At 39.7% G+C, this 22300-nt stretch overlaps 1 protein-coding gene across 1 annotated transcript; it reads left to right on the top strand.

The window, feature by feature from the left end:
- Positions 1-369: 369 nt before the first annotated feature.
- On the top strand, positions 370-20469 carry LOC120742826 (phosphatidylinositol 4,5-bisphosphate 3-kinase catalytic subunit alpha isoform-like). The gene is made up of 26 exons (XM_040046262.1): positions 370-761; positions 1165-1239; positions 5893-5999; positions 6227-6395; positions 6683-6809; positions 7167-7376; positions 7567-7661; positions 7758-7913; positions 9137-9382; positions 9734-9819; positions 10396-10501; positions 12369-12521; positions 12651-12785; positions 14864-14988; positions 15613-15694; positions 15924-16088; positions 16365-16468; positions 16602-16773; positions 16897-17003; positions 17088-17209; positions 17607-17685; positions 17797-17967; positions 18143-18260; positions 18901-19052; positions 19160-19322; positions 19467-20469. Exons 3-26 carry the CDS (start codon positions 5944-5946, stop codon positions 19572-19574), a joined length of 3207 nt encoding a protein of 1068 aa, XP_039902196.1. The 5' UTR covers positions 370-761; positions 1165-1239; positions 5893-5943; the 3' UTR covers positions 19575-20469.
- Positions 20470-22300: the final 1831 nt, after the last annotated feature.

Genomic DNA, 22300 nt, shown 5'->3' with positions numbered 1-22300 from the left:
ATATATATATATATATATATATATATATATATATATAGTTTTGTTTTTAGATTTTTTCTTCTAGCTATTTTTTTCTAGCTATTTTTCAGTGCTCTGACTTCCGCTCCCTGTAGATGAAAATTATGCCTATGGTCCACTTTGTAAAAACAAAACAAAAAAGTGTGAGGCACGCCCACAAACACACTAATTTGTCCTATTTTTGTAACTCACTGCGACAATGTAGTGCGATTCTCTAATAGGATCTGTTTTGCTGTTTGAAATGTAAGTGAGTCACACGCCTCATACCACAAATATATGACACCGATAAATCCCACGCAGTTTCACTCTCGGTGCGTGTTTGTGTGTGTGCGTGTTTGTGTGTGTGCGTGTTTGTGTGTGTTTCATGGGAAGGGAGGAGGGCCCTAGACAGACAGCGTGGCTGCATTGTCGCAGCAGCAAGACAACTTGTCCAGTCGACCAGCAGTTTAGCTGGTCATAACATCCTCAGGTGGAGTCCCCGTGACCGGACAGGCAGGTCTGTCTTTACTTACTGTGTGGCTTATAATTCAAAACAAAAGCGAGCTGATTGTCAGTGCGGGGCTGCTGTCACGGATAGCTGGCGCAGAAGCTGACAGACGGATAACAGCCTGCTTTGACCGGCGCCGGGAGCCACCGTTGGGAACCGGAGGGGTTGGCTAGCAGGAAAGCTGGCTAACTGGCATTAGCCGGGGGAAGCCTTTTAGCGCACGAACACGTCGCCGTGTCGACGCCAAGCCATATGGGTAGGTTCTTCCATTAAATTAGCTATATCTGCACCCCTCATTAGACACACGACCCGTTCTTTATATTGGGAATATATTTTTCCCCAACACGGTTCACTATTAGCTATTAGCTAACGTTAGAAGAAGGGGGCTAACATTAACAATTTCCAGTCTGGCGTACATTAGTCGAATGATAATGTTTGTAGTTCCTCAGAGGCGGAATGGTTATAAACGCTGTTGTCGAGACTGTGTGATTGTTTTATCTATAGCGTGAAACGTTGTAAAGTAGTTGTCATCTCTGAGCTGTCATTCCCAAACACAGTGTTAGCTAACCTGCTGCTAGGCAGTGTGAATCACTCGAATTGCTGCTGATGCAGGCTGTGTGTTGTTGTTTGTGTTATGATTTTCTCCTCAAACATTTCAGTGACAACGTGAAGATGGATTGAAACATGAAGGGTGGAACTTCCCCATCGTCCAAATAGGAGGGCGTTTTTCTAAGGTATGTTTCACATTCGTCTCCCGGTGTCTCAGTCTTCTGTTCACTGTCCAGCAAAGACGCTTTATATGTAATATAGTCATTTCTCCGGTAACTGATAGTTGAATCGGTAAAGCTCACTCTGTAGACTGAGGAAACTAGATGTCAATCACTGTTTACCCATAGCTTCCTTTGTTTTGCAGTGTGGTGCAACTGGCCAAACCTAGTGTTAACCACAGGGCTATTGAGCTGATTGTTGTAAAGACCGAGCATATGTTTGATCTTGCCAGCCTGCTGTGGCTAGCCCACACATCTATTGTATAGTTGTGACAGTATTCAAAGCAAGCTTGTGTCTAGGCCAGTGTTTCCCCTTGCCCCACATCCTGTGTTGTGAAGAAGCTTCCTCTTTTGTCCTGAAGTGCTTAGCTGCATTCTGATCAGGGTTACAGATCGCAGAACTGCTCAATGGGTGGGTTGTTCTTACTGAGGGTTTTCTATTTTAGCTTGTTTTTGTACATATTCATGGTGCAGTTCTTTGTAAACAGAGTTTGCCGTTTTCCTTTCTTGTAACTAGCAGGCATTTTTTCTCTCTGTCACAAACCTTAAGTTGGGCAGAGAACTTAGAGCAGCTGTAGCATTACTCCATTCAGGGGGTTTCCCCTGTTTCTACTCTTGCTCCTCTTATTTTATAACTTTGATCATTTTGTCCCTTGAATAAACTAGGGCAAAAGGCGACTGGGTGTTTGCTGTTAGGGCTTCTCAAGTGTCAAATTGCCTGCCTGTGGAACTCCGGCTTGCTTCATCAGTATAGTGTTGTTATAAATTTACTTGTATGTTTTCAGTTTTTAAGTTAGTCTTAATTTGTTCTTAGTAATTTAATCACACTGGAATTTATTTATTATACTGCATTTGGGACATGCATGGCTCTATTTTAAATTGATATCAAAATTATCTTGTCTTCCTCCACTCACCAGTCATGGTAGATGCCTACCCCTTTCTTAGCCTGGTTCTTCTGGAGGTTTCTTCCTGTTATAAGGGAGTTTTTCCTTCCAACCATTGCCAATTGTCAATGTATTATTGTAGGATTCTTTATCTTACAAGACCCTGCTGTTTGAATTGAATTGAATTTATTCATAGAATTTGGATTTTTTTTTTTTTTAATTTTATTGTGTGACTTATATGTTTTGTTTTTTTTACAGCAGTGCTGGTTTGCAATAGGTGCAAAAACATTAACCTGTCATTTAGCTCTCCAAATTTCCAATTGGTATCATACATTGAAAAAGACAAGGGGTAGTGGGTGAATGTGGTGATAAAGACCTCCACAATTAAACTCTACCTGCATATTATGGATATTTCCTGTGGTGTCCTCCCAACAAGTCAGACCCTCACTCACTCACACCATGTGATCTAGACCCCAAGAGAAATGCTGCAGGCCCAGGCGCCTATTGTGTAGGGCAGTGGGATGTAATGGCAACATTGGTATTGTAAAATTAGATCAAAGTATTGCCTGATAACTCCAGTCTGATGCCCTTTGTAGCTATCACAGGCTCTATTAGTGTTTAGTGCCATCACATTCCTTAACTAACTGTTCTTTTAGAATAAAATGAACAGTAACAGCTGCTACCTGCTTGACCAATATATTATTTTTTTTCTCAGTGAAAAAAGTTACTCTTACTACTTTTTCTAAACACTAACTAACTTAACGTTTTACTAAAAAATTTTCAAAAAGTATAATTTTTTTCCAGATAGTTTTTTTTCTTTTTTTTTGGTTGGTTTTTTTCCTCTCTTCTTCTACTTTCTTTCCTGGCTCAGAGTGGGTCTGTCTATGCCTGATGTAGTATTTGTGTTGGCTGACATAAGTAGTACTTGTCTACAGTTCACAATGGGTCTCATTCACTAATATGTGCATGGAAATGTTCTTACCCTGCACAAAAAATTAGGTGCATGCAAAATCACCATCAGATTCATGACATGTGTGCACCGCCAGCTTTGTTCTTACAACTCTGTTTGTGTTAGTGAATCAGATTCATTCCAAATCCACAGGCTTACGCTGCTGCCTGCAATTTGCATACTATCTACATGCTGCTGTGTTTCTCTGTTTATAAATAAATACGTTTACATTTAAGTGAAGTGGAGAGCAGTGGCAGGGGCAGTGTTGTGCAGTAATAGAGAAACCAAGAAAGGAGATGAAAATCTACTGGATATATATATATATTTAAATATATATATTTTAAATGCGACACCCAGGGTGAACTAATAGGGATGCTGAATATCTTTTCCCTTGAGACACTCCCTGTGGCTCGGGTAAATTAAGATAAGTTTGGACATCAGTGTTGATATTAAAAAAAAAAAACTTTAAAAAAAATAAGAAACTGATGTAGGACATGAGTAGCTGATCTGTTGGCCCAAAATGAAAATCTCACTGCAATGCTTAAAATATAAAATCCAGATTTTCCAGTGTCTGTGGGATGGTAAGAAGAAATTAGACTGTTAGTGGTGACACTCAGCAAATATAGTAATTTTAAATGAATTGTTTGTAATTCTTAATTCTGAATTTTTTGTAAAAGTGTGTAAATAATTCTGTTTTTATTATTATTATTATAAAGATGAGTTTTTACTTGTTCTAAGACAGCAGATCTTCATAATTTGTGCAAAGTCTGACGCAGTTCTATTTTTTTTATTCTTTATGAATGAATTCAGGTATGAAAATATAGATGAATCTGCATGGATCAATTTGCATGAGACATTTATGCAGACAGTTTAGAATTAAAATTTGAACAGCATCCAACTTGTATCTGCCGAGGCAAGGAAGAGCCTTTGCATAGAGGAGTCTCAAACACTGTTCTTTTTTCCACCTTCTTTTAATTTGCTTTTGGAAAGACAAGGATGTCAAACTGTGTTTTGGTAGCTTTAACTGAATCTGAATGAATAGGTCAGCACTGGGTCACCTGGCTTTCCTTAACCATTGACTGAAGAAAACGAAGCGTTTTAAGCACAGATTGACCATTCAAACCTTAAGCTGACCATGGCGAATGTGTGTCTGAGTGGCTTGGGTACAGTTACTATGCGGTCATCAGATTTCCGATCTTATAGTAAGTATTGATGTGGATGTGTTGAAATGCAGGGTATAGGCATCTTGTTACAGGGTGCTACAATTTGATAATTTGTGAAAGTGGGATAGAAGACATAGGCATTGTTATTTTTAGGGTTGTGGAGAAAGTCTTTGGCTGGATTTGATCTCTGCCTTAGAGAATCAAATAGACGCTCAACCCTCCTGGATTCCCAAAAGGATATGGTTGACTTTTGCCTAAAACATTTCAAGTGTGCTCTGAATTTTGAATGTTTTCACAGATTAAACATGCTCTCACACAGCAGTTTCTCATGGTTCTACATGTTTTAGAGGGTTAATTCAAATCTGAATAACTTTGTTAGAACAGGATAGTCAAACAAGAACTTAAAAAAAACGAACTCATCAAGAAGGTTATATACCTTTTAAATACAATATAAATAACTTTTTGTCAATGAAGTCTGATGGCTTTGAAGAAGCTGTTATATTGTAACAGATATCACAAAGGACTGGTAAGGTTATTGTTGCTGATCCCTTCCATAGTAGTACATTACTTGGTGTCTGTGCTTGTAGTTCTGTCTATTACGTACCCTTTATTGTCTTAATATACTGACTATAGGGATATCTCATATAACTCCACTTCAAAACATATCTAATCTACTAATGGTTTCAGGATAGCAAATGGTAACCCAGGCAGAAGTTTGACTTGCTAACAAATGGACTGGAAATTTTACAAGGTGATGCTCTAAATATAGGAGAGTGCAAGACTAGAACAGTGATCAGGAAATGTGACTGAATCCAAACAAAGGTTGTCTCTATGACATTGCTAAACCAAACAGACAGTAATTGAGTAAAAATGTATTTTCTTGTGAGGGCAGGGTGGAAAACCAATGTGACAGGAATGTTACTCCAAATTAGCTTCATGTATAACAACAGATGTTTAAAGCTGAATAATTTAATATTTTAGATTACTCTTGCTTTGGGTAAAGGCTATATAGAAATTAATTTTTGATAATATGCTTTATGGGTCTTTGTGATCAACTAGTAAGCATTTGTTTATAGTAATGTTATCTGTAAGGTAAATCTCTTTTTAAAAAAACAAACAAACAGTTATGCCGGTAATATACTCTCGACTGACAAACTCTTCCAGTTTTTGCACATGCTGTGTGTGCTGCGCTCACAGAACTAGTTTCAGCCCTGCTTTAATGTGGTTGATCGAACATGTTTGTTTTCTTTAACTCACTGAGCACAGCTGAGCCTAAACCACAGTGACTTGGAAGTAAAGCAGATTGAGCAAGCAGTGCTGGCAACCATTCAAGCAGATGTAGCTCCTGTTAGGCCATAACTCATCAAATTTCATGCATTAAGGTGCTTAATGGAGTGTTTAAAGTCACAATGAACGTGCCATGGGTTACCTTGTGTATGTTGCTCATACGCATTCGAACAAGATTTGCCAGTTGGTCATGTTTTTGACTTGATATATTTCATGAACAAATACATCATATAAACTGTATTGAAGCACTCTAGTTGTTTTGATTGGTGTCACCATTGCAACTTGAGCTTAACAGAATTTCCTGTTATTTGCACTAATAAGTGTTGCTCTTTTTCAGGTTGCACTCTGCAGCTTATCTGTGTAACTGAGCTGGGAGACAGAGAGAAAGATGCCTCCCAGGCCATCCTCAGGGGAGCTATGGGGCATCCACCTGATGCCCCCCAGGTATGACATGCTGGATTGTTCTGTGAAAAGAAATGAAGTTGCTATCGCTGTTGTGCACAGAAGGACTTTATTAGCTCTTTAATTTCCTTTACTGGAAATAAAAAAATTAATTGTATGTGTTTGTTTTGTAAATGCCATATCCAATTCCCAAAGAAAGCGTAAGTTGCGCAAAGTAAATCGTAATGCTGAACATGAACATTTTGTAATGATGATGGGCTCTTCTGCAGGATTCTGGTGGACTGCCTTCTGCCCAATGGGATGATTCTGACCCTGGAGTGTCTCCGTGAGGCCACGCTCATCACCATCAAACATGAGCTGTTTAAGGAGGCCCGAAAATATCCTCTCCATCACCTCTTACAGGAAGAGACATCCTACATCTTTGTCAGCGTTACACAGGTGAGAACTCTCACTCAGTTGAATATCTAAACTCTCTAAATCTGTGTTCCAGTTTTGTGGAAAATTACAGGGGTAACCCACTTTGTTTTAATTGGATGGTTATACAAAAAAATAAACGTTCATCTTTATTCAAGACCTTTAAACACATTTGTGCTTTTCTGAACCATCCATTTTACACCTATAGAGAGACTGCTGGCTACCACAACAGTTCATTGTTAGCTTTCATGAAAAACAATAAACGAAAATGGAACATAGAACGCAACCTCTTGTTTTTTCCGTTCCTACAGGAAGCAGAGCGGGAGGAGTTCTATGATGAAACCCGGAGGCTGTGCGACCTCCGACTCTTTCAGCCTTTCCTCAAGGTCATTGAACCAGTTGGCAACAGAGAGGAAAAGATCCTCAACAGAGAGATTGGTGAGAGTTTCATTTTATTTGTTAAGTAGTGGTTGTGCTCCAACATTGTTATTAAAAATAAATAAATAAATGATAAGTCAATTATATTATATTATATTATAATATAATATATCATATCATAGAATATCTTTATATGTGTCTGTTAAGTTAAAAGAAATCTAAGTGTAGCAAAACAGTCAATTTTAAGTGAGTATTTTTTTCCCGTTTATTACTGATTGTTGATAAACCAAAAAGAGTGTGAAGATGCAACAATCTGTGAATTACTCAGAATTGGCAATTGTTAGGAGGCAAGCTAAAAAGATTGTCTGATGACTTTTGCTAAAACTTTTAAGCCATTTCTTGTTTCTGTTCTGTTAGGTTTCGCGATTGGTATGCCTGTGTGTGAGTTTGACCTTGTGAAGGACTCTGAGGTTCAGGACTTCAGGAGAAACATCCTGAATGTTTGTAAAGACTCTGTGGAGCTGAGAGATGCCAGTGGGCCCCACAGCAGAGCGCTGTACGTTTACCCACCTAATGTAGAGTCAACACAGGAACTTCCCAAACACATCTATAGCAAACTGGACAAAGGTAGGCAAGAACTTTTGTCAGTGATCCATATTTTTTTTCTTTTATTTTCTCTAGGGAAAAACATTTTGAAAATGCAGGGCTTATATGTGTGTGTGGTTTTTTTTGTTTGTTTGTTTTGTTTTGTTTTGTTTTTTTTGTCAGTGCAATGGAAAAGTGTTTTGATCTATTTTTGTGTCTCTTTTTTTGGTAGGTCAAATTATTGTTGTAATATGGGTGATTGTTTCTCCAAATAATGACAAGCAAAAGTACACACTGAAGATCAACCACGACTGTGTGCCTGAACAGGTAAGATACCTGAGCAGTGTGAATACCAGCCACACAACAGTCCAGTAATAAATAATACTCACCACCTTTAATATCTGCATGTATGGTGCTCTGCAGGTGATTGCAGAGGCCATTCGTAAGAAGACACGAAGCATGCTGCTGTCCCCAGAGCAGCTAAAGATGTGTGTTCAGGAATATCAGGGTAAATACATCCTCAAAGTCTGCGGCTGTGACGAGTACCTGCTGGAAAAGTACCCCATCAGCCAGTACAAGGTAAAGAGGCATACTGCACAGATAAATTTGACACAACAGCTGTGCACACAAACAGCCATGCAATTACATAATCATGAACAGCTGGACTTTCCGATATGTCCAATATTTTTTTAATCTTAACTCACTGTTTGCTGTGTCTCTCATAGCTATGTCCAAAAAATACAGTTTATTGAGCAGTTTCTGATGCAAAAACTGCACTTCTGTTTTTTTTTTTTCCTACCCAAATCCTCATTCAGAAAACTTCTATGGGGGAAAAATCCTGGCTGATTGCAGCCACACACACCTAGAGGTGCAACCTGGGCTTTCAGTCAGTGAAATTTGCCCCTATAGGGATGCTGGCAACTTTATCCTGCAGCGATAACACTGTGTGGACTGTGATCATTCGACAGTTTCTTGTAAACCTAGAGGAGTTTTTATCAAAAGTTTAATCATTTACAAACATGGTACAAGTGAGTATTGATCTACTTGCATCGTAACTAAGCCACAATAGAATACAGTAATTGACAGAGCCATACTGAAACCCTAACACTGAATCAGCCCTGCTGCCTTAAAGGAATAAAAGTAATTTTAATTAAAGAAAAAAAGGTCATGCAGTCCTTTGGGTCAATATTTATCAGTAAATCCATTAAAGATCTTTTTATTCTAAGTATTATAGATATGTAAAATGTGTCCAGTTATTTATTTCATATTCTGTATAGTTTTTCATATTTATATCCTGTTCATATCCTGTACATAGCTTGTACTCACTACAGCCTGTACATACTTATAGTTATAGAATATTCACAACATACTTCATACCGTGTACATTATAACATACCATAATAGACCCATTTCTGTAATATACTCACATATCTATATTATTGCTAATATATATCGTAATATATCTATATCACTAAAGCACTTCTGGATGGATGCAAACTGCATTTCGTTGCCCTGTACCTGTGCATGTGCAATGACAATAAAGTTGAATTCTATTCTATTCTGTTCTATTACTTGTAAGAATTCTATTTTATGTCATTTTGCGAGAACACTCTCATAAAAACATGTTTCAGAAACATACCATGCCATTTTCTTTTTTCCTTTGCAGTTCCTGGAAAATGACCAGTTGACATCATAGCATCACACCTTGACACTGTGAAACTCTATCTGCTCAGTAGCTCTGTGTAGACTTTCTACTAACTGTCCTTCTCTGCGTCATTCCCCGTCTCTGTCTCTCCCTCTAGTATATCCGTAGTTGCATCATGCTGGGCAGGATGCCTAACCTGATGCTAATGGCTAAGGACAGCCTGTACACCCAGTTGCCTACAGATAACTTTGTCATGCCATCATATTCCCGACGCATCTCCACGGCAACATCGTATATGAATGGGGAGGCAGCTGCCAAGTCTCTGTGGACCATCAACGGGACTCTACGAATACGAATCCTGTGTGCCACCTATGTTAACGTCAATATACGGGACATAGACAAGGTGGGGCCAGCTCAAGTGTGAGGGCTGACCTTTTTGTTACCAGTCAAGCCACCAAAGAACAGAAGTTACATTTTTGCAGTTGACTTAGCAATTGTTACATAAGTACATGAACTGAAACTAAGAACTGCTTGTGAGTAGTTTCATATGACAGTTTGCAACATCTTACCATTACTTACATCCTGTTAGCAGTCATTGCTGAGATCTGGTGTGAACAGTGATTCTCAATAAGGGGGAAAGCAGCTCTCATGTGGATTTGTGGAATCCCATTTGTGAATCTATTTAAACTGCCAGATTATTTTTCTTCTTTAACTTTCCTCTTTGATGTATTTTGCTTTCCTTCTCTATTTATAGATATATGTGAGGACAGGCATTTACCATGGAGGTGAACAGATGTGTGACAATGTAAATACACAGCGGGTACCCTGCTCTAATCCCAGGTAATTGTCCAGCCTCTCAGTTCACTATAATGAACCTTAGATGGAAAACCTCAGCAGTTGGTGACAGTCAATTTTCGTGCCAGATAAAGAAAATGAATCCTGCTTTAATTCACTTTTGTGTTTTACTGAAGTTTCCCTGTAGACAGTCTACACTACTCATTTACATTAAGCAGTTGGAGGCAGGAGGGTAAGTTAACAGTTTAGCTCAGGATAGTAACATTAAACTGCCAGATTATATTACTGTGAATGCTGTGTTGGTCCTCACTCGCTCTCAAAGTAAAGAAAATTATTTAGATGAATGTATATTGGAGCCTTTGTGTGTTAAAACAAAGACATCTGACATTTGTTTGTGTAATTAAATTTTGTTGCTTAAAATATACTGTGACCTCAGTGAGAGGTGTGCCATTGTAATGTGTGTGAGCATTTTATTTTTCTCTGAGATAGAAACTGGAAATAGTTTGGTAGATCTTAGAGATTTTTTTTAAGAACCTTTTTGGAATATAGCTTAAGATGCACCTGAGATTTTATTGTTCATATATATCTGGACTTTTCTAATTGCTTTCATTCTTGCTACAGGTGGAATGAGTGGCTTACGTATGATATGTACATCCCAGACATCCCCCGTGCTGCCAGACTCTGCCTTTCTATCTGCTCTGTGAAGGGCAGAAAGGGAGCCAAGGAGGTAGGAAAGAGCTCCAAAGCTCTGCTTGAGTTCATCATTGAAAGGAAATTGGCTTGCATAAATAGAAAGTGTCAGTTGGTTGTCATTGTTACGTCTTTTAGTTGGTATTGGTAAAATTGTAAAATTCCATTTTTAGTGAAACTTTAATAACCTGGGTAGTTTAAGGTATTTTTGATGATTACAAATGATTTAAAATAGACAGCAAATCTCTTGCAAGCCCCAAATAAAGGATATGTGTATTCATTTTTAAAATGGTAAATGTCAATAGGCACCTATGTAAATGTATTTGTGTGTGTGTGTGTGTGTGTGTTCATATCTTTTGTGGGGACCAAAGTTTACTATACTGTATTTGTGGGGACCAAAATCCCACAAGTTTGAAGGCACTTTTGAGACTCAAAATTTGGTTTTACTGTCAGGGTTATAATATGTTTAGAGTAAGTGGCTAGAGAAAGCATTCTCTCAATTAGATGTCCCCACAAGATATAAATACCCGACGTGTGTGTGTGCTTGTGCATCATGAATGAACCTGCTGTGCCCTGTGTGTCAGTTTGTCTGAGTATATGTGTCCACAGTAAATGGACGCTGTGGTATCATTTTTGGCTCTGTTTAATTACTAATCAGCCGTGGGCACTGTGGTGGCAAAAAACATCAACAGAAACACAATCGGCTGGAGGGACTTTTCCATTCATATAATAGGTGTAGGCATGTGGTGAAAAGTGCTAGTTATTCTCACTTCACTCACATCAGAGTAACATAATAACAGGAAGTGGTGGATTCCAAATTAGTTTTTTCAAATTTTTGATCAGAAAATCATTTGTGGTGTTTTTCCAAGCTGCAGAATGACCTCTTCTTGATACTTGCAAAGTGGCATTAAAAGTCTTTCTACATGTTGTTTACACCACATGGTGTCTATGTTTACTGTGTGGTATAAAACTGGCATGGGTCTGTTTTTGTGGATGTGGCCAATATACCATACTTGCTGATTTTTCTTTCATCTTTCCGTCTCCTTCTGATGGAAAAATTGAGGGAAGAGCTAGATGTGTGTATGAGTGTGTTTGAAGTGTGTCCCAATGGTGGATAATGTAACACACGCCTGGGGTGAGTCCCGTCTCTTGTTGTGCCAAGTTAAGTTGAGGTCAGGTTAGTGGATGCTTTTTCATGCCCCACCTGAATTAAAGATAAACACTCCTTTTACAGCAGCCCATTGTTCCACAGCTTACTATAAATAGGTGCATTTTGACTGGCTGCTTGCATGTTGTAACTCTATCTGTCACTCTCTTTGTCATCTGGCTCAAATGCTGCCCTGTAGTGAAAATTCACTGTGAAGATCAAGATGTTATCAGAAACGTTTTACTAACCTTTGTCAGGCCTTTAAAAGGCAGCTTTGATGGGAATGGAATGGTTAAATACATTGTTACTGAATAACAAAGATAATTTAACCACAGTTCCATTAAAATAAGTATCAACCACATTCACTTACATATACTTAACCTTTCAGAGTTTGCAACTGTGGCCATTATTTCATTATAGTTAAGAAGGCAATTTAACAGCATCCACCAAAGAGCATCACTTTTGTCTCTCTAACCAAGAATGAAACCTAACCTTTGGTCTGGGTGCCAAGGAGCCTGCCGAGCCCGTACAGAGTTTCGACAGCATGGATGATAAATTACCAGTTTTAAGGCTCACTGGACCAAGTGTCTTAGTATCCTGTCTCTTGTCTGAACCCCTTTGTGGGCCAAGTTCTCTTACTGTATCATAATTATATTTAGTTTTATGTGAGGTAAACTTTAGTCAGAGTTGTCACGTGTTAAAAATATCTGTGATTTGAAATAATATGCATGGTATTTGTGTTTGTCTTGTTTCCCAGGAGCATTGTCCACTAGCATGGGGTAATGTCAACTTGTTTGATTATACACACACGCTGGTGGCCAACAAGATGGCTCTGAATCTCTGGCCTGTCCCCCATGGTCTTGAAGACCTCCTGAACCCCATCGGAGTCACTGGGTCGAACCCAAATAAGGTATTTGCGTATAACATCTTGTCAATAAATGTAACAAACAAAACAAATAACCAAGCTGTAACCACAAAATGAGGAATACGAATGTATTTCGTTTTATAAAAAATATTTTTTTAATCTTTATTTTTCCAGGAAACACCATGTCTAGAGCTGGAGTTTGACCACTTTAGTAGTCCTGTCAAATACCCAGACATGAATGCAGTGGAAGATCACGCAAACTGGACCATCTCAAGGGAACTAGGGTTCAACTACAACCTCTCAGGGCAGGTAATATAAGACTGTAAAAAATGTGTTTAGCTAACTTTAAGCCAACACACTTGGTTGCAGATAGGGTCCCCACAGCCTTTATATAAGAAAATGTCTTCCAAACTTATCTCTGTGACCAGCATGAGTCTTGCAGGTGTGAACTCTGTAAAGCAGGTCAGGAATATAAGAACTATTAACCCCATTGTACTTGTTACAGGCAGTTGTGAATTTGCAAAACAGACATATACTTTAGATAAATTAATATTAAATACAATAAAATATTCACTTTCAGATACACACTGGCAAAACATTTATTTTGCAGTTGGCAGAGTTCAAATATTTGCTTTCTTTTCATATGGCTTATACATAATACTTGTATTTAGATTGAGATATTGAGTCATTTGTTTAAAAGGTCAAAGGTGTGTGCTTTATTGTACTGAGATCCAATGTCTCAGGCCACATTTGGAGGTTGGCTGCAGTGTTGTAGCACAGTATATCCAAATGTGCCTTAGGTTAAAATGGAGTGAAGCCTGCTCAACAGACCAGGCATGGAAAGACCACCGCTGCCTCATACAGGCCTGACTTTAGCATGTGCCTTTAAATGTTCAAGTAAAATGTTGAAATGAGATCCAATAACATGGATGTGGACATTTTTTTTTTTTTCTAATACTGGGTGTGAATTGACACTCCAGGAGGTGTCTGTTTATGATTGGCTCTCCAAAGAACCCTGTTAATTCCAGGTATGAACAGAGCCTTTGTTATGATCACATGATCCTCACACCATGTAGTATGAGTTGAGCATTCCTCACATTTGATACGCACATCATGAATAACTTAGCACATCACCTCACACTATTCACGTCCGCTCACATGCCACAGTGCAAGCACAGATATGTACGTTGTGCAAGGTCAGCTCTAAATATAGTTGGGCGTTATTCATGTCTATGTTATGTTGGTGTGTAAAAATGCAGTTTGTCTCCACAAAATAGTGCTGCCTCTAGCAAAACATTTGCATGCATTTAACATTATTGGCAGCACAGACGCAATTAGCACAAATTATTTTGACGTCAGTTAGAGTTTTCCACTGTGTGAGGGGTTGGTCATGTCGAGCTGTGCTGTGAACAGCTGTAGTCACAAAGTGCTAATGAAGCCCCACTAAACTGTAAACCCACTGAACTCCAAACACACACAGAAACATGCGACAAAAAACCCACAGTCCACTCCCCCCCCCCCCTTCAGTTTATTTTGGACATTTATGGAAAAAAAATATCACTGCTGACTAGATTAAACTTAATTAATTCAGTTATTTCCAGTACTTTGCAAGGCACAGTATAAGTTAATGTCTTTATTTATTATGATGGCGTGTCTTATTTGATTTCTATGTGAGAGAAAACCGTGACTGATGTGTTAAAGTGACAGGTTATTGGAGTTACTGTGCCATGTGAGAAGATGTGAACAGTGTGAGCTCATGTATTATTCATGATATGCGTGTCAAGTGTAATAGCGCCCGTATGGTGCTATGTGATGTGACGTTAATATCGCTCATCCAGAAAAAGTTGTCTGCAGTATTTATTAAGGATGTTTGTTAATGACTGGACGAAGGGCAAAGCCAGTTTCCAACAGATTTTATGCTTGTCTTATGAATGTGATGAAGGAACGAAGGGAAAGCTTTAATTCAGGATTACAGTTCATTGTTGGGGTCGTATAAAAGTCTGAGTCTCAAGATGAATTTACACTGTATGTGGTTGTGCTGTGTTCCAGCTGCACTCCAACTCTGTCTCAGTGTTTAGTAGAAACATTTCACAGCTAATCTGTCATTTTGCAGCTGTGCCTCTAAAATATTCTGTTACTTTTCAGACTTTTTCTTGTTTTACAAGCATAAAAACACAATCATGGTTCATTTACACATGGAGCCCCAGTGAATATGATACATTTTTGTTGCTTCCTAACTTTTATGTGATCAAAGCATTATCTTGTTTGCTGGTGTTGTTGTGAAGGTATTTTATAACCGCGTTAATAGCTTGTTAATTGCTGCTACCGTGTTGAGTCTAATGTAAAAATGTAGTGTTTGAATGTGTTTTATTTCTGGTATGTTTTAGAGCAATCGAGTGGCCAGAGATCACGCCCTCACAGAGAGTGACACCGAGCAGTTGAGACAGCTGAGTAACAGAGACCCTCTGTCAGAAATCACTGAGCAGGAGAAAGACTTTCTCTGGAGACACAGGTACCCTCTCAACCAGCAAACATGGCACTACGCTGTGTTACTGCATACTTTATTTAGGGCCAATGCTTCCATTGCTATATTTAAATGTAGAGTACTCTAAAGCCCCAACTGGGATCGACTCACCATGGTTTGCCACAATTTTTACAGATTTTCCATTAGGTCAGTTGGTACCAGGTACTAAAATGTGTTGTTGTCACACTGCGTGCAACCAATTAGCTGGTCAGTGGTGTCACTCGATGAGTCATGAGAGTGTCTGATTCATGAAAATCAAAACAGTCATTTTTGAAACCCAGCAACGAGGGAAATGGCTACAAAAAAACAACACTGTGGTCCCCGAGTCTGAGAAAAAACCACAGACCGAGCAGCAGGTATATTTTTGCCTCGATGTCCACCTTTGTTGTAGCATTCGTCACAGGACTCTCTTCAATGTTGCTATAACGACAACCACACACATTAGCTGGTACTCAATTGCATTGGAAAACAAGTTGATCCAAGGCGAGTTGTCGCAGCCATGGTGAGTCCTTCTGAGCAGGTACTAATGGAAAAGGGGCTTAAATGTAAAACAAAGCTGGTTAAGAATGAAACTCCAGTCCAAAGCACAATGTCAATCCTTTTTTTAAACAGGCACTACTGCATGAACATCCCAGAGATCCTTCCCAAGATCCTTCTCGCGGTCAAGTGGAACTCCAGAGATGAAGTAGCACAGGTAATTTCCTGCCACATAATTGTCTATTCCATCTCAGACATAGAATATTCAAGGATGTTTAGTTTATGTACACAGTTAGATTGAAACTGCTTTTGAAACTTGTCAGTTACTTTGTACAAAGCATTTCTTTGCATAATCACCAACCTGTTAAAAAACAAAAAGCTTTTCATTTAAGTAAGTGTGTTACTAATGAACACATCTTCATCATTCTTGGTTTGTCTGTTTCCAGATGTACTGTCTGTTGAAGGAGTGGCCGTCTATCCGTCCTGAGCAGGCCATGGAGTTGCTGGACTGTAACTATCCAGACCCCATGGTCAGGCACTTTGCTGTACGTTGCCTTGACAAATACCTGACTGATGACAAATTGTCCCAGTACTTGATCCAGCTTGTACAGGTAGGTCCAGTCAAGTGTTGGATCTGTTGAATTTTAAGAACTGATAAATGGAAAAACTGGGTTAAAAAGGAAGACACCAAGTATGTTTGGAATCTCATTACTGGAGTTCCTCCTTTCAGCCTGTGTGTTTTTGTTCGTCCTGTTCTTCTTTGCTAAAGACTTTCTGGTCTGTAATGCCTCGGGTTGTATTTGGTGTTCAGTGTACAGAGACCCCGTGGTGGGAAGGCATCAAGGACTGCTTCTTATTCTTTTCTTTCAATCTTTCCTCTCTTCTAGGTTTTAAAATACGAGCAGTATCTTGACAATCCCCTGGCCCGTTTTCTCCTCAAAAAGGCCCTGACCAATCAGAGAATAGGACATTTCTTCTTCTGGCATCTCAAGTGAGTCAGCATTCAGACTACTGTTTGTTTTTGTTACATGTACCTTCCTTTCACTGTATCCCTCCAGAAGGCTTAAAAACTAATCTTTCCTCTCTGCTTCTCTCTCATTTTTATCGATGTGGCTTTGTTGCAGGTCAGAAATGCACAATAAAACAGTGAGCCAGAGGTTTGGGCTGCTGTTAGAGGCTTACTGCCGTGCTTGTGGCATGTACCTAAAACACCTCAGCAGGCAAGTAGAGGCCATGGAGAAGCTCATAAACCTCACCGACATCCTCAAACAGGAGAAGAAGGATGAGACGCAGAAGGTACTGATTAGGACAACACATGTCAGAACTGCTGCTTACAGTATAAGGAACATGCTGTGGAACTGGTTCCTCATCTGTGTGCATTTTGGCTTTTTTGTGGTTGTCTACGTGTCTCTCTTGCAGGTCCAGATGCGGTTTCTTGTGGAACAGATGAAGAGGCCAGACTACATGGATGCCCTGCAGAACTTTACGTCTCCTCTAAACCCTGCGCATCAACTGGGAAACTTGAGGTCAGAAGCAAGAGATTATTTTGTGTGTGTGTCTGTGTGTGTGTATCTGTTCAGTAACTTGAATCTTTTTGAATTTGTTTACAGGTTAGATGAATGCAGGATTATGTCGTCAGCAAAGAGGCCTTTGTGGCTGAACTGGGAAAATCCCGACATCATGTCTGAGATGCTCTTTCAGAACAATGAAATCATCTTCAAAAATGGAGATGGTAACGCTGACACACAGAAAAAGTCATTTACACTGACGACACTTTGAGCAACACTACCAAATTTCCATTAATATATTTTGAGAAAATTAGTGGAAAGCTTTTAATGACTGCCTACATTTTTAGCTGTCTCTCGGTCCTCCTCCTTTTGTGATAGCTTTGTGAGAACTGCTCACACTTTGTGGTCTGTTATATGAAGGCTGCAGCATGTTTGGACGACCCTCTCCTTAATGTTGCTGATTAGAGCATGCAGAGTTTCTTGGCGAGCTTTGTCTATTATAATTGGAATAATTGATCCTTATATTGTGTACTTGTTTCATTTGTAGGTATCCACGGATGCAATTAACTGTCTATTGTGTGTGTGTGTGCGCGTGTGTGTGTGTGTGCATCTGTGTTGTAGACTTGCGCCAGGACATGCTGACATTGCAGATTATTAAGATCATGGAGAACATTTGGCAGAATCAGGGACTGGACCTACGGTACTACTTTCTTTCTCTCCTGTTATTGCTGTGTGTGTGTGTGTGTGTGTGTGTGTGTGTTATCCTTGTGACCATGCATTTGGCTAAGAAGAAAACGTGTTTTGTCTTCAGGATGTTGCCCTATGGCTGCTTGTCATTAGGAGATTGCGTGGGTCTCATTGAGGTGGTTCGCAACTCCCACACCATCATGCAGATTCAGTGTAAAGGAGGCTTGAAAGGGGCACTGCAGTTCAACTCGAATACTCTGCATCAGTGGCTCAAGGACAAGAACAAGGGCGAGATGTGAGTTTTGTCCTGATACTTTGTGCAACGTCTCCGTTTGGCACTAGTGAGCAGTGTCAGATAGAGAACTTTTAGTTTGTGGATGGACATTCTTTGATTTGATTTTAGCCATGTACTAATTTGTAATTTCTCTTTTAAAAATCCAAGTTAATTGTGTGTTTGTGTGCTTTTGCAGGTATGACATGGCTGTAGATCTGTTCACAAGGTCTTGTGCTGGCTACTGTGTAGCTACATTTATCCTTGGGATAGGAGACAGGCACAACAGCAACATTATGGTCAAAGATGATGGACAGGTGACTTGAATTTGCACACATACGCAGCAGGGCTGGGCGAAATATTTTAACAATATATATGTCGAGAGAGGCAAATATGTCAGGAAAGGCATCCTGGTATGTTTTAATATCCATATTAAGCGGGTCTTGTCTAGCATTCCTTGTCTGGAGGGGAAGAGAGACGTGGTTTTAATGTTATTTGAACCAGGTCTTTCTTTCCTTTTTGGGGACACAACACTTTAAGTCTGATTTCAGTAACTTGGCATCTGTTTTAACAGTGGCTGCAGCTTTGTGCAGCTGCTGTGTGGCTCTCTGGTAACTCTCACAAACTCAACAAAGAGTTCCTCATTTTCCAGAACAGGGGCTGGCATGGCCACTTTCCTTAATGCTAGAGTTACACTGGAGACAAACAGTTGTTGGAAACAGTGGAACAATCAGAGTTATTGGTCTGTGAGCAATGAACTTGCCACTGTCAGTCAAAGCGACTTTGGTGCATCAAGCTGGTCATAAACCAGCAATATGATGGTATCAGACCATTAACAGTTAATACAGCCTGTGATAAATCGTAAAAATCGCTAACTTGGTGCTGGATTTAACCTCAGAGGAAGTTTACTTGTTAGTTACTGACTTTCTCTGTTGGTCTTTATTTGTTCTTCTTCAGTTATTTCATATAGATTTTGGCCATTTCCTGGATCATAAGAAAAAGAAGTTTGGCTACAAAAGAGAGCGAGTGCCCTTTGTTCTGACACAAGACTTTCTCATCGTCATCAGCAAAGGATCCCAGGAGTGCGCAAAGACCAAAGAGTTTGAAAGGTACTCCAGTAATGTGTTTGTGTGTATGTTGTCTGGTCACTTCCTCAGTACCACACGATTGTATAAGAAGATTCACTTTTGTTAATCAAAGTCTACAATCACTTTAGGTTTCAGGAGATGTGTTATAAAGCCTACCTAGCCATCAGGCAGCACGCCAACCTCTTCATCAACCTGTTCTCCATGATGCTCGGCTCTGGCATGCCTGAGCTGCAGTCATTTGACGACATTGCCTACATTAGAAAGACGCTGGCACTGGAGAAAACCGAGCAGGTAAACGTGGCCATTCTCTAACCGTGTTTTGTTCTTTTAAAATCTTTTCAGCCCCACATTTGGCTTTCTTAAACTTCTGAATATGTGTTTTGGATGGTTTGTTTTCTAATCTTTTAACTTGTATTGTTTTTCTTCACGCTGCAGGAGGCACTGGACTATTTCATGAAGCAGATGAATGATGCTCACCATGGAGGGTGGACCACCAAGATGGACTGGATATTCCACACAATTAGACAGCATGCACTAAACTGATGCTGCAGACAAACCCAATCCACCAGTCCCAGCATGGAGTACTTCACGCAGACGAGTCTTTCAAGGCTCTTCTCGTTTACAGCAGATATCACAAATGGCTCCCTGAGGATGGATGCTTGCAGCTTGATCTGTTTTTTCTTTACAGCATTTTTCTTTTTCTAAACGAGGTTCTTGTGTTTCTGTGGGTTTTTTTTGGGGTTTTGTTTTTTGTTTGGTCTTGATGATGCCGTCCGAGTATCCGCTGCCTGTTTCAGGGTCTACATGGGAGCATTTTCCTGTTGCTGTGGAGGTGTACCCACCATGGCTATTATGCTTCCTCTGTATTGTTTTTTTTAAACCACAACAGGAACAAACTGGGCAACCAAGGAAAATCTTATCCTTTTACTCCATTGCTCAGTGATAAAAACCAAAACCCGGAAAACTCAGTGTAAAGATGACATTTTTGCCAAGGTATAAATGTAGCCACACAGTTCAACCTGCTGCCCCCTCTGCTGTATTAGTGCTGCACACTTTCTCCACCTAGAATGGAGGTTGTTTATTTTTAATCTTGTCACCCCTGAGGAGCTAGTTGGCACAAGAAATAGTCTAAATTAGCTGCGGTTTGTTGTACAGTACGGGATAACTGGTGCACGGGAGCCTTTATGATGTCTTCCCCCATCTTTGTGGTGAAGTCGTCCCTTCGCAGATGATTTGGAGTTGTCTCTCCTTCCTTTGAACTCCTTGTGTGGAAACGTCAAGGTTGCAAATCTGCAGGAGAGTCTTTGAGTTGTTTTGCACGGACCTGCGGGCCTCCACCCTCCACTCCAAACAGCCTCATTGAGTCAGCACTTCACCCCAGAGATGGTGGTGCAGCTTTAGACTCTTGCATAAACTTCAGGGTGATGATGCCTCTCCATCAAAAAAACAGCACTTAGAGAATAATATACAGATTTATTATGACTTTTTAAATTTATTTATGTATCTAGTTTCTTTCAGTTTCAGCAAAAGGCAAAACCTGAGCTTGACTCTTCAGAAACACGGTATTTTTTTTTTTTTTCATTGTGTGTGTGTGCGTGTGTGTGCGTGTATCTGTAAATATAATTGAGGTTGAAGCATCTGTGTTACATGTTTGCAGCTTCACACTACCACCAGTGCTACCGCTTATCCCTGTTACTTTACCCCTCAATTTTTCAATTTTTTTATATTCACAAAGTAAGACTGATGTTGTTGTTTTGGGGGGTTTTTAAGCTTTTTTTTCCTTATATTTAACATCTAATTTGGCCTTACCCGATTCGTTGTGGCTAGTTTACAGCCCTACTTGGGATAATTTGTAAATGATGCAAAATGGAAAGCGTTAAAGTGCCAATCTCACATTTGAATAATGGGACCTATATTAAGCCACTGGCTGTGTTTTTTTTTTTGTTTGTTTGTTTTTTTGGTTTTTTTTTGTTTGTTTGTTTGTTTTGTTTTGTTTTGTTTTGTTTTGTTTTTTGGCAAGCAGAGGCCCTGGGGAATGTCAAGTCTTCCTCTTGATTAAATGCCTTGGCATCACAGCACAACACTGCACACTGTTGAGCCCTACAAACTCTGCCTAAGCAAACCCTGACAGCACTAAGTCAAAAAGCATGGCAGGCTTAGCGAATGATTTGACCGCCTTAGCAGTCCTTTTGACCTTGTTAGACTGGCGGGTCTTGACACATCTCTCATTAGAAAGTTGCTAAAATGTTGAAGTATATTTTAAATTGTGTTTTTGAAACATTTGATTTGAGGCTTGCAGTCTTTTGCCAAGTGGAGACACTGAATTATGTTGGTCTTGTATTTTTGTTTTTGTTTTTTGGTTGTTTGGGGATTGTTTTGTGTTTTTTACATTTGAAAATCACATTGAAATAGTAGCATGAGTGTCTCGAGGGGGAGGTTAGTTAGTTACGAGATGAAGTCCTCAGAAATTCAGCTGGAAGCCTCTGAAAGTGGGCGCTGGCTCAGCAGATATCGGATCGTTTGTCCAGGTGGCAGAAAATGTATTGAAAGATGAAAAATTTAAACAGATTGTTTGCACTTTGGGGCAGCTTGGGGTCATGTGATTGGCACAATGAATATTCATATTAATGCTCAGTTTGTGTGTACAACCCAAGACGTGAAAAAAAGGTATAAAACCGTTTTGGGTTGGGGGGGTTTGGGTGGGGGGCCTATGAGATACGAAGAAGAGTTAGCAGTGTTACATGAAGCAGCTTGGAAACTCTTGTTCCATAGTGTCTTTTGGGCAGGCCGTAGTTGGTGGAACTCACGGTGTGCTCTGCTAAGGAGAGAATGTAGTATTTTACAAGAAATGGAGCCTCTCACGGTGCATGTAGGAAAGACACTAGGACACTACAGCATGAGACCCGGCGTGTCTGTGGGGAAACAGTCTGCACTTTGCCGCTTCAACTGCTGATTGTATAGAAAAGCCAAAGTTGTGTTCTGTCGCGATGCGGCGCGCGCACGTGCGTCACATCATTGCAGCATTAATGGCTAGAATGTATTCAGTCGCTAACATTGATGACTCATCTTTTTGCATCAGTAACGTGTTTCTATCCCTACACAGCAGGTCATCAGCACAGAACGCATTCCTTTGTTTTCTCTGCGTGCCAAATCGGACAGCATCGCTGATGTCTGCAAAAGCTAATGCTTGAACAGTGTCATGCAGTGAGGCATATTACAGACTTTTACAATTTAAAACAAACAAACAAACAAAAATACAAAAAATATTG

The sequence above is a fragment of the Simochromis diagramma genome, unplaced genomic scaffold (genome assembly GCF_900408965.1).
Source record: "Simochromis diagramma unplaced genomic scaffold, fSimDia1.1 OVJJ01000553.1, whole genome shotgun sequence".
NCBI classification, from domain to species: Eukaryota; Metazoa; Chordata; class Actinopteri; order Cichliformes; family Cichlidae; genus Simochromis; species Simochromis diagramma.
This window is presented reverse-complemented; position numbering and strand designations above follow the sequence as displayed.

Coding starts and splice junctions, on each gene's coding strand:
- LOC120742826 (XM_040046262.1), top strand. CDS start 5,944: ATGCCTCCCAGGCCATCCTCAGGGGAGCTATGGGGCATCCACCTGATG. Junction 7,914..9,136: donor ACCCCATCAGCCAGTACAAG/GTAAAGAGGCAT, acceptor CTCTCCCTCTAG/TATATCCGTAGTTGCATCAT. Junction 19,323..19,466: donor CACTGGAGAAAACCGAGCAG/GTAAACGTGGCC, acceptor TTCACGCTGCAG/GAGGCACTGGACTATTTCAT.